At 43.5% G+C, this 12,466-nt stretch overlaps 2 protein-coding genes across 9 annotated transcripts in view; both read left to right on the top strand.

Annotated features, from left to right (window-relative positions):
* ALDH2 (aldehyde dehydrogenase 2 family member) overlaps nt 1–2,923 on the top strand; it is a 48,170-nt gene extending 45,247 nt beyond the window's left edge. The window contains exon 15 of the transcript XR_012325201.1: nt 2,884–2,923. The gene's annotated coding sequence lies outside the window, so the exon portion shown is untranslated. The remainder of the gene's footprint in view (nt 1–2,883) is intronic.
* Nucleotides 2,924–3,917: 994 nt separating this feature from the next.
* The window catches only part of MAPKAPK5 (MAPK activated protein kinase 5), a 36,796-nt gene continuing 28,247 nt past the window's right edge, over nt 3,918–12,466 (top strand). The window contains exons 1-2 of one of the 8 annotated variants that reach the window (XM_073790183.1): nt 3,918–4,209; nt 11,956–12,107. In XM_073790183.1, coding sequence (XP_073646284.1) covers nt 12,057–12,107 — 51 coding nt within the window. In that variant the 5' untranslated portion in view covers nt 3,918–4,209; nt 11,956–12,056. Of the gene's footprint in view, nt 4,210–11,955; nt 12,108–12,466 lie in introns of those variants that run through there. The other 7 variants (XM_073790179.1, XM_073790180.1, XM_073790177.1 and 4 more) reach the window with 7 other exon arrangements.

Here is a 12,466-nt window from a genome sequence, read left to right as displayed (position 1 = left end):
GTGGGTCAGGAATTTGGACACAGCTTAGCTGGGTGCCCCTGGTACAGAAGGTTGCAGTCAAGTTGTTGGCCAAGGCTGCAATCATCTCAGGGTTCAACTAGGTGAGGATCCATTCTAAGCTCACTTATGTGACCACTGGCCAGGCCTCAGGTTCTCACTGACAGTTGGTGAGACATTAGTTCCTTGACATATGGAGCCCTCTATTGGGCAACTATAGTGGGCTGACTAGTATCCCCACCCCCATTCATGTTCACATGGAACCTCAGAATGTGGAAATAGGGTCTCTGCAGATGTAATTAGTTAGGTTAAGATGAGGTCATACTAAATTTGGGTGGGCCCTAAATCCAATGACTGCTGTCCTCATAAGAAGAGAGAACATAGAGGCACACAGAAAAGGTCATGTGGAGATGGAGGCAAAGATTAGAATAATGTACCTATAAGCCAAGGAATGCCAAGGACTGCTGGAAGACTCCACCCTTCCCTAGAGTCTTCAGAGGGAGCATGGCCCTTATGACACCTGGATTTCAGACTTTTGGCCTCCAGAACTGTAGAGAATTTCTGTTGTTTTAAGCCACCCAGTTTGTGGTAGTTTGTTATGGCAGCCCCAGGAAACTAATAAAGCAGTTCACATTTTTGATCTGGCTTTCCTCAGAGCAAATAAGCAAGAGAATAGGAGAGAAAGGGGTACCCAAGATGGAAGCCACAGACTTTTTGCAACCTAATCTCAGACATGCCATCCCATCATTAGAAGCAAGTCACTCGATCAGCCCACGAGCAGGGTGAGGGGATTAAACAAGATCATGAATACCCAGAGGTGGGCATCATTGAAGGCTATCTTAGGCTATCTACTACCTCCCCAGCAAAAAAATGGAAAAAATGGAGGAAACCTCTCCTTCCTCAGGGCTCTGCCTTCTCCATTCCTTGATTCCTTCAACAAATATTTATTAAACACCTACAGTGGGCCAGCTGTTGGGGATGTGACCAATAATACAGACAAGGTTCTTTCCCTTGAGAGTATTTAGTCTAGTGTGGGAGAGAACACTAAAGAAAAAAAGCAAGTGGATATATAAATTAAAATTGTGATAAGTACAAGGAAGTAAATTATGAGGTAATAGGAATATCTGATTTAGATTGAACCAAGGGTCAGGCCTACTCTTTCTGATAAAATAGTATTTCGAATGTGGTTGAAGACTGTGTAGAAATTGGGCTGTGTGTGTGTGCTGGGTGGGGAGAGTAAGTCTCTAGATAGAGAGATAGTATGTGCAGATAACAGCCAGTAAGTTTAACTGCCAGACTCAGAACATTTAAGGCAGGGATTTCATCTCTGCATCTCTACTATGTAGCACAGTGCCCAGCACAGAGAGGCACTTGATAAATTCTTACTGAATGAATGAATGAATCCAAGGTACCTTCTATTTCCTGTTATAGATAATGTCAATTCAAGTCATTTCGAAGTTTTCTCCCAAAGTTCACTGCTGGATCACTGTTCTTATTTGTATTAGGTAGCATAAACAAAGCTGCTATAATAAAAAGACGTAAATAGATAAAAGCTCAACACAAGAGGTTTTTTTTTTCTTTTTCCCTCATATAACAATGCTAAGTGGGTGTTTAGGTCAACAGGGCAGAGTTCTCCTCCACCCAGGTATCTTCCATCTTAAAGCCTTGCCTTCTCCAGAACCTGGTCATCATCTTCCAGCTGGCAGAGTAAGTAAGAGCATCTGTTGACAGATTTTCTGGGCCAGGCCTGGATATGTGCACATCCCTTCTGCTCACTTTCCACTGGGGGAGAGCATAGGCATATGGCCACTTTAAGGGGGTTGAGGAATGTACTGTAGGTGTATGGCCAACAAAGAGAACAACTAAATAAGTCAAATACTTGACTTATTCTCTGGTACATTACTCAAGAACCTCAAATTAACCAGATAAAAAAGAACTCTGGATTCCCTGCTTTCACTCTCATCTGAGTCTTTCATTCACTGAATGGCACCACCATCCATGCAAGTTGCTTAAGGCAGTCTCCTGGAAGTTATTCTTGATTTGTTTTTATTTTTTTGGCCGTGCTACGTGGGATGTGGGATCTTAGTTCTCCACCAGGGATCGAACCCATGACCCCTGCAGTGGAAGTGCAGAGTCTTAACCACTGGACCGCCAGGGAAGTCCCCTTGATTTGTTTATTTTCATCTTCCACGTGGAGTCCTTCAGGAAGCCCTTTCAACTCTACCTCCAAAACATATCATAAACCCATCTATTCTATCTTTACTGCCACTTTCTTAGTTCAAGCTTCATAATAATCTGGGTTATTCCAAAAGCATTTTAATAACTTTCCATGTCTCCACTTTCGCTTGCCAATATTTCATTCTCCATGCAGCAGAGTCTTATCTTTTAAAACATAAATTTGATCATATCACTCTTTAGTTTAAAACCTTCCAGTGGCTTAGAATAAAACCCAAAGTTCTCACCATGACCCCTAAGGGTGTATATGATACAACCTCTGCCTACCTCTCCAACCTCATCCTGTATCACTCTCTGCTACTCACCCTGCTCCAGCTACAATGATCTTGCTGCTCCTTGACCACATTTACCTTACTTCCACTTTAAGACTTTTGCACTTGCTGTTCCATCTGCTCAGAAATCCCCTTGGATTTCCAATAGACAGTTCCTTCTCTTTAGAGGTCTCAGCTTCAAGGTTACGGCCTGGGAGACCTTCCCTGATCATCTACTTGGAAAAAGCCCCCACACCCAGTTATTCTCTTACCTCAGCATCCTATTTATTTGCTTTTTAGTATCCACAAACTCTGTTTTTCCCTCTTTATTTTCTGCTTCCCTTTCTTGAAAATAAGATCCATGAGCAGGTACCGTGTCTTTTTTCTACTGTTTCCCCAGGGTCGAGTAGGCGTGGCACACAGCTGTGCTCAGTAAATAAGTGAATGAATGAAGAGGCATCAAGAGGTAATTAACCAAAAGCTCCTGCAAGGTTCTTTGACAGATTGTTGGTGTAGTGTAAGGAGCACAAACCTGGGTTCCGGTTCCGACTTGCCCACTTCTCAGCTGTGCGCAAATGATTGCCGCTCTCTGAGGGCCTCAGTTACTGCATCCGTTAACAGGAAATAAGCACATACTTACTTGAAAAGGCCAAATGCCTACTTTATAAAGGAGAAAGGAACTAAGAGAAGAAAAGAGCTTCACGTAAAATAAACGCTCCGTATATATAACTTATTATATATAATTGTTTTTACCGTAGGACCCGCCCGTGGCCTCAGTTTCCTCTTCTCTATCACTAGTTGATATCCCCGGCTCCTTCCGCAGGGTGTTTCTGGCGCCACAAATCTCGTCCGCGGCGCTAGGAGAAAAGAGAAACGCTCCCGCAGCCACTAGAGTCCGGTGGTGAGGTCCAATAGCCCGCCCCGCGAGCCTGAACCTTTTACATCATCAACTCGGCGCCAGCGCTGCGGAGGGCCCGGGGGCCTATCCTGGGTGTGGCGCCACCTTGGGGAGGCCTTGGCGGACGCCTGCAAGTCAACTGCTTGGTTCGGGGGCGGCTCGGAAACCGCAGCTGACCGTGACGAGGGGCGCGTGGAGCCGTGGGGACACGAAGTCGGGCGGCAGGAGAGGCGGCCCGGAGCTCAGGCGGGGCACAGCGCCGGCAAGCGGGCGCCTGGCGGGGCTGCCCGGCGCGGGTGTCCCGGCGATGTGTGGCGCTGAAGCGGCAGCGGGAGCAGCGGCGGCGGCGGCGGTGGGCTCGGCCTCGGTTTCGCGGCGGTGCCGGCGGCGGAGGCGGAGGCGCAGGCTCCTACTCAGGACCTGGCGAGCCCGGGCCTAAGCGGCGGCCCCGCCAGGCCCCAGCACATCGCCCCGGATCGGGGCCTTCCCCGCCTCGCCCTGCCCCGGGAGCCTGCCTCCCCGGCCGGGGATGAGGCCGGGAGGCGGCCGCGCGGGGCCCAGCACAAAGGCTTGTTCCCGGGGGCCGCTGCCGCCGCCGCCCCCAGCCTAGAGCCGCCCGCCGAGGCCGAGCCGGCGCCGGGGCCGTCATCCCCGCAGGTCCCCGGGAGCGGCTGCTGCCCGTCTCCCCGAGACCCAGGGCCCCGAGCGCTGAGCCCCTTGTTCCTTCGGCTGCGGCGGGATCCGGCAGCTGCGCAGCCTCCGCTGCTCCCAGCCGTGCGGGCCCCGCGGAGCATGTGGGAAGAGAGCGACATGGAGAAAGCCATCAAGGTAAGGGGGAGATGCCCCCTTCCTCCCCGCTTTGTCTCTGTGACATTCCTCTCGGCTCCAACCTCAGAAAGCGGAGAGAACTTGGAGCAACTCCCGGGTTTCGGTTTTCACTGGGTTCCGTGGACTGCGTTTTACAGTACTGGGGCGAAGGGTTTGTGTGTGTGGGGAGGGACATCCGACTCTCTCCGACTTACCTGCTTAAAGCAGGGATATGATTCCCCGCTTCGCTAGAATGGAAGGTGAGTGGCGTGGAGTTACTTGATGTGAGTAGGACGGAGGGGGCCCCACTACTGTTTTCGATCATTCCCCAAGTGCCATTAGAATTTGCTTTCAGATGATCTGCTGCAACACCACTTGGAGAGCTGGACCTTACCCATCGCTCCAGATTTGTTTTAAATCTGCTGCTGCGGAAGGAGGTGATCGCCTTCTTACAAGACCTGTCCTTTGGCAAATAAGTTGTTCTCACTTTTCCGTGTGGTCCCTCCCCTATTCCTGTTTCCTTTTCCTTCTCTTCCTAGGTAGCGCTAAGTTTATTTAGAAGGAGCTAATGGTGTCCTGTAAGTTACTGCTCTGTTAACCAAAATAAAAGCAAATATGTGTGTTCCAAAGTGACCCAAATAAAATGACACATTTTTTAAAACCTGCTTTTTACTCTTTTTTAAACAGGCAGACATTGAGGCATTCAGTCACAGGAGTCAGAAATTTATTATTTAGCTGTACTTAGGAAATTAGGTTCTTATGTGAATTGAACACTGAATCTTAAAGTTTGATATGTATTATTTACTTATTTTACAGTATTAGGTCAACTCTGTGCATTTAAGAATTTCATTTTCCCTTGAGGGACAGGCAACTTGGGGTTATTTTCCCCATCAAGACACAATCACTACAGTCAACAACTAATTAATAACTTACACATCTAACAATTTTGGGGGTGGTAAAGTTTATAGAAGTCATCAGTCACTTCAAAGAAAATTCACCATTTAAACGAGGGATCAAAACAGAACATACACATTAAGGAAGATCAAACTTTAAATAGTAGAAATAAAGGTTCTAAAAGACTACTTTGATAGATACATTTTTTTTCTTTTGGTTTGGATTTTATTGGTACAGCGGCGTGAATTGCCTAAAGTTATATGATTGGGTTGTGAATCAAAATATATTTGGCAGATTTTTAAATTCAAGAAGTATTATCTGCTTTGTGCCAGGTGCTGTCTTAGGCACTTGTAGTGCAAAGCCAGACTCCTAGATGTCCCTCTTTCATAGAGCTTCTGTCTAAATGGTGGAGTTAGGTAATAAACATTGCCAGGTGATATAATTAAGTATTAAAAAGCGGGGAGTACTATGTTAGGAAGGGTAGGCAGGGAAGGCTTTCCTGAGGAGGTGACATTTGCATAGAGCTTTGAAGGGAATGAGGGAACAAACCTCCACTGTCTTGGGGAAGAATATTATAGGCAGTGGGAACAGCAGGTACAAAGGCCCTGAGGTAGGTGCGGGTCTCGTGTGACCCAGGAACAACAAGGTGGCTGGAATGCAGAGATAGAGATATGTGATGAGATAGGTGATGGGAAGCCACAGTATACACAGGGCCTTGTAGGCCATTGTAGGAACTTTGGCTTTGACCCTGAGTAGAAGGGGAAATCTCAGAGAGTTTTGAGCAGAACAGGGACATAGTTCTAGTGGGCAAATGTATAAACGGGGAAGCAGTGTTACTGAGTGGTTGTTATAGTTTTTCCAGGTTGACTGATGAGTTGAAATTCAGCCTGGCCATTCATTTAACTGTGTCCTTGAATAAGTCACTTTACTTCTTTGTCACTTAGTTTCCTCATCCATAGGAAGAGGATAAAAGAATCTCCTCAGCTTAGGGTTTTTTTGAGAATTTAATAAGCACATGTATCTAAATGTGCTTACAGTACCTAACATTTAGTAAGAACTCAATGGATATTAGCTCATAGCAACCTAAGAATGGTTTAGAAAGAGTTGGGGTTTTCTTCAGTCGGTCACTATTGTCCAACTTAGTTTTCTTAAAACTTTTTAGCTTTTCTTCATGTACTTACTAATAGGTCATTGGTGAATCTTCCTACTAATTTGGGTGTGTCCAACCAATACAAATTAGTGGAGTTGAAAATATCTGATCTAACAACCAGTACTGACGAGGATATGTTCCCTTGGCAGCAAGCCAGCATCACATCAAATAAAACTTTTGGTCTGTGGCATTGTGTTGTATTCATTGTTTTGCTTTTTTGAGGCTGTCCCTCATTTGGTAAGAACTGAGACCTCTGGAGTTCAGCTGGAAAAGCTATTTCCCTGGGTTCTCACCACAACATTTAAACTTCTGCTGCCTGATTACCTGAGAGTGGGTGGATTGGACTTTAAGATCTCATCCTATTATTCTTCAAGGTATTAGGATAAGGCAAACTGGCTACAACCATAGACTCTGTCTTCTCATTTCTGTCTCTACTGCCATAGGCCATGACTTCACTGCTCCCAAGTCACTTAGCTAAACCTAGATAATGAACGTTTTGGGATTAGAGATTGCCTTACATATTTGTTTTCTGTTGTATATGGCAGAGTTTTTAATACTTTATGAACTTAACGAAAATTGATTTTCTTAGTTTTAAAAACATTAAAAAAATTGCAGTTATAATTCACATACCATAAAATTCGCCCAAGGTAAGTGTATAATTCAGTAATTTTTAGTGAGTTTATAGAGCTGTGCATCTGTCTTCACAATCCAGTTTTAGAATTTTTCGATCTCGCCTCCGTCTCCCCCACCCCACCCCTGTCCCTGGAAAGTTCCTTCTGCCTCATTGTAGTCAGCCTCTACTGTGACTCCCCACCCCAGACAACTGCTGATCTGCTTTCTGTCACTATTCTTTTGTCTTCTCTAGAAATTCCAAATAATCAAAATTATATAATATGTAGTCTTATGTGTTTGGCTTCTTTTACTTATACTTTTGAGGTTCATCCATGTTAGTGCATGCATTAGTAGTTCACTCCTTTTTATTGTTGAGGAATGTTTTTATTGTTTATCCCCTGTTGATGGACATTTAGATTGTTTCCAGTTTTTAGCTATTATGAATAAAATGATAAATAAAACTTGTCCATACAAGTTTTTGTGTGAACGTATGTTTCATTTTCTTCTGGGTAAATACCTATGTGTGGAATTATTGGGTAGTACAGTAAGTTTATGCTTAACTTTTTAAGAAATGGCAAAACTTTTCCAAAATGGAATTGTTCCAAGACCATTTGTTCAAAACATTGTCTTTTTGCTTGTTGAATTACCTTTGTTGAAAATCAGTTGATCATAAATGTATAAGTTTATTTTTGGATTCTCTTTTTTTCTTCTTTTCCTTTTTTCTTTTCTTTTTTTTGTTTTTGTTTGTTTGTTTGTTTGATTCTCTTTTCTGTTTCATTGATCCATATAACTATCCTTATGCCAGTGCCACACTGATTTGATTACTGAAGCTTTATGGTAAGTTTTCAAATTGGGTAGCATGAGAACCAACTTGGTTTTTCTTTTTCAAAATTAAGCTGGCAGGACTTCCCTGGTGGTCCAGCGGTAAAGAATCTGCCTTACAATGCAGGGAACACGGGTTCTATCCCTGGTCAGGGAACTAAGATCCCACATGCCGTGGGGCAACTAAGCCCACACGCCACAACTACTGAGCTTGCACGCCTTAGCTAGAGAACCTGTGTGCTGCAGACTACAGAGCCCACGTGCCCTGGAGCCTGTGCGCCACAACTAGAGAAGAGAAAACCTGCCCGCTGCAACTAGAGAGAAGCCCGTGAGCTGTAACAAAAGATCCCGTGTGCCGCAACTAAGACCCAATGCAGCCAAAAATAAATAAAATAAATAAATAATAAATCTCAAAAAACAAATAAACCCCAAGAAACCTAGGAAACTGAAGGTTTCTCTATATATAAAAAAATTAAGTTGGTTATTTAAGTTCTTTGTATTTCCAAATAAATTTTAGAATCAGCATGTCAATTTCTACCAAGAAAAGTGTGCTGGGATTTTGACGGGGATTCCATAGAATCTGTTGGTCAGTTTGAGGACAGTTGCCATCTTAACAATATTGTCTACTAGGCCAAGAACATGGTATAACTCTCCATTTTTTTCCCGGGCTTTCCCCTATTTATCAGTGTGTTTGAGTCTTTAGTGTATAGATCTTCTTTTGATAAATTTATTCCTAAATATTTTATTCTTTATGACGCTATTAAGAGTGGAATTGTTTTTAAAAATAAATTTATTTATTTAGTTACGGCTGCATTGGGTCTTCGTTGCCGCGCGCGGGCTTTTCTCTAGTTGCGACGGGGCTTCTCACTGTGGTGGCTTCTCCTGTTGCGGAGCACGGGCTCTAGGTGCGTGGGCTTCAGTAGTTGTGGTGCACGGGCTCAGTAGTTGTGGCTTGCAGGCTCAGGAGTTGTGGCACACAGGCTTAGTTGCCCCGCAGCGTGTGGGATCTTCCCGGATCAGGGCTTAAACCTGTGTCCCCTGCATTGGCAGGCGGGTTCTTAACCACTGTGCCACCAGGGAAGCCCCCATTTCTAATGTTAATAACTTGTGTTTTTTCTCTCCTTCTCAGTCAGTCTAGCTAAAGGTTTGTTAATTTTGTTGACCTTTCAAAGAATCAGCTTTTGGTTTTCATTTATTTTTCTCTATTTTCTGTTTTCTACTTTATTGATTTCTGCTCTACTTTTTAATATTTCTGCTTGCTTTGGGTATAGTTTGTTCTTTAGTTTTTCAAGGTAGAAGCTTAGATTATTGATTTGTGATCTTCCTTTGTTATAGAGGTATTGATAGCTAAAGCAGTGTTTAGTGTTTTCATCTAAATGCTGCTTTAGCTGCAGCTCATACGTTTTAGCTTATTGCGTTTTCATTTTCCTTCAGATCAAAATATTTTCTAATTTCCCTTATTATTTCTTCTTCATTGGTTATTTAGAAGCATATTACTTAGTTTCTATATATTTTTAAATTTCCCAAATTTTCTTCTGTTGATTTATAGCTTAATTCCATTATTGTTGGAGAACTTTACATAATTTTAATTTTCAGAAGTTTATTGAGACTTATGACCTAGCATGTGGTTTATCCTGGAGGATATTCCGTGTGCACTTAGGATATATATTCCCCTGTTGTTGAATGGAGTGTTTTGTAGATGTCAGGTCAGGTTCATCGATAGTGTTGTTTTCTACATTCTTGCTGATTTTCTGTCTAGTTTATCTGTTATTGAGAGTGGAGGTTTTGAAATCGCCAACTATTATTTTTGTTTTTCTTTTCAATAATTATTTATTTATTTGGTTGCACCAGGTCTTAGTTGCAGCAGGGGGGCTCCTTCAGTTATGGCACTTGCACTCCTTAGTTTTGGCATGCCTGTGGGATCTAGTTCCCTGACCAGGGATTGAACCTGGGCCCCTGCACTGGGAGTGCGGAGTCTTAACCACTGCACCACCAGGGAAGCCCTTGAATTGATCTTATCATTATAAAAAGTTCCTCTCTTTCTCTATTAACATCTTCTGTTTTAAAGTCTGTTTTATCTGTTGTCAGGTATAGCTACTCCAGCTTTCTTTCGGTTACTTGTGGTATATTTTTTTCCATTCTTTTTTTTTTTTCATTTTTTTAGTAAAGCATACATAGCATGAAATTTACCATCTTAACCATTTTTACCTGTATAGTTCAGTGGTATTAAATATACTCATAATGTTGGGCAACCATTACCACTATTCAACTCCATAACTCTTTTCATCTTATAAAACTGAAACTCTACCCAGTAAGCAGTAATTCCCCATTGCTTCCTTTCCCCCAGCCCCTAGCAACTGCCATTCTACTTTCTATGATTTTGACTATTCTGAATACTTCATATAAGTAGACGCATATAGAATTTGTCTTTTTGTGAATGGCTTATTTCACTTAGCATAATGTCCTCAAGGTTCATCTGTGTTGTGGCATATTGCAGAATTTCCTTCCTTTTTAAGGGTGAATAATATTCCATTGTATGTATAGCCCACATTTTGCTTATCTATTCATCCATCAGTGGGCACTCAGGTTGCTTGCATGTATTAGCTATTGTAAATAATGCTACTTTGAACATGGACATACAAATATCTCTTCAGGATCCTGCTTTCAACTCTTTTGGGTTTATACCCAGAAGTAGAATTACTGGATCATATAGTCATTCTATTTTTAAGTTTCTGAGGAACCACCATACCATATTCCACAGCAGCTGTACTATTTTATGTTCCCACCAATAGTGCACAGGGGTTCCAGTTTTCTCCACATTCTCTCCAATACTTGTTCTTTTCTGTTTTGTTGTTGTTGTTGTTTTTAATAGTGGCCATCCTAATGGGTTTGAGGTAGTATCTCATTGTAGTTTTGATTTGCATTCCCCTAATGATTAGTGACATTGAGCATTTTTCATGTGCTCTAGGCCATTCATGTATCTTCTTTGGAGAAATGTCTGTTTGAGTCCTTGGCCCATTTTTTGAATTGGGTTGTTTGGGGGGTTTTTTGTTGTGTTTTAGGAGTTCTCTACATATTCTGCATATTAATCCCTTATCAGATATATGATTTGCAAATATTTTCTCCAATTTTGTGGGTTGCCTTTGTTACACTGTTAATAGTGTTTTTTGTTTGTTTGTTTGTTTTGCGGTACGAGGGCCTCTCACTGTTGTGGCCTCTCCCATTGTGGAGCACAGGCTCCGGACGCGCAGGCTCAGCAGCCATGGCTCACGGGCCCAGCCGCTCTGCAGCATGTGGGACCTTCCCGGGCCGGGGCACGAACCCGTGTCCCCTGCATCGGCAGGTGGACTCTCAACCACTGTGCCACCAGGGAAGCCCCTAATAGTGTTTTTTGATGTACAAAATTTAAAATTTTCATAACATCCATTTTGTCTATTCTTTTGTGCCTGTTCCTCTGGGTTTTTTTTTTAATTTAATTTTTTTATACAGCAGGTTCTTATTAGTCATCCATTTTATACATATTGGTATATACATGTCAATCCCAATCTCCCAATTCATCCTACCTCCACCCCCACCCCCCACTTTCCTCTCTTGGTGTCCATATGTTTGTTCTCTACATCTGGGTCTCTATTTCTGCCTTGTAAACTGGTTCATCTGTACCATTTTTCTAGATTCCACATATATGTGTTAATATACGATATTTGTTTTTCTTTCTGACTTACTTCACTTTGTATGACAGTCTCTAAGTCCATCCACGTCTCTACCAGTGACCCAGTTTCACTCCTTTTTATGGCTGAGTAATATTCCATCGTATATATGTACCACATCCTCTTTATGCATTCATCTGTCGATGGGCATTTCAGTTGCTTCCATGACCTGGCTATTGTAAATAGTGCTGCAATGAACACTGGGGTGCATGTGTCTTTTTTTTTTTTTTTTTTTTTTTTGCGGTATGCGGGCCTCTCACTGTTGTGGCCTCTCCTCCGGACGTGCAGGCTCAGCGGCCATGGCCCATGGGCCTAGCTGCTCCGCGGCATGTGGGATCCTTCCAGGCCGGGGCACGAACCCGCGTCCCCTGCATTGGCAGGCAGACTCTCAACCACTGTGCCACCAGAGAGGCCCTGAACAACACAGATTTGAACTGTGTGGGCCCACTTATGTATGGATTTTTTTTCAGTAAAGATGGATTACAGTACTAAATGATCTGTGGTTTGAAACCATGGATGTGGAACTCCTGATACGAAGTCTGACCCTAAAGTTATACTTGGATTTTGTTTTTTTTTTTGCAGTACGCAGGCCTCTCACTGTTGTGGCCTCTCCCATTGCGGAGCACAGGCTCCGGACGCGCAGGCTCAGCGGCCATGGCTCACGGGCCCAGCCGCTCCGCGGCATGTGGATCTTCCCGGACCGGGGCATGAACCCGTGTCCCCTGCATCAGCAGGTGGACTCTCAACCACTGCGCCACCAGGGAAGCCCCTATACGTGGATTTTTGACTGTGCCAGTGCCAGCACCCCTAACCCCCTATCTTGTTCAAGGGTCAACTGTACTTCATTCCATGAGTCTATATCCTTATTTAAGACAGTGTATAGATTAAATATATATATATTTATTTATTTATTTGGTTGTGCTGGGTCTTACTTGTGCCAGGCGGGCTCCTTAATTGTGACTTGAGGGCTCCTTAGTTGTAGCTCGCCTGCTCCTTAGTTGCAGCACATGGGCTCCTTTGTTGTGGCTTGTGAACTCTTAGTTGTGGCATGCATGTGGGATCTAGTTCCCTGACAAGGGATAGAACCCAGGCC

This window comes from Tursiops truncatus, chromosome 13, assembly GCF_011762595.2.
Source record: "Tursiops truncatus isolate mTurTru1 chromosome 13, mTurTru1.mat.Y, whole genome shotgun sequence".
Classification (NCBI taxonomy): domain Eukaryota; kingdom Metazoa; phylum Chordata; class Mammalia; order Artiodactyla; family Delphinidae; genus Tursiops; species Tursiops truncatus.
The sequence above is the reverse complement of the archived record's forward strand: the minus strand, read 5'-3'. Positions and strand labels throughout refer to the sequence as shown.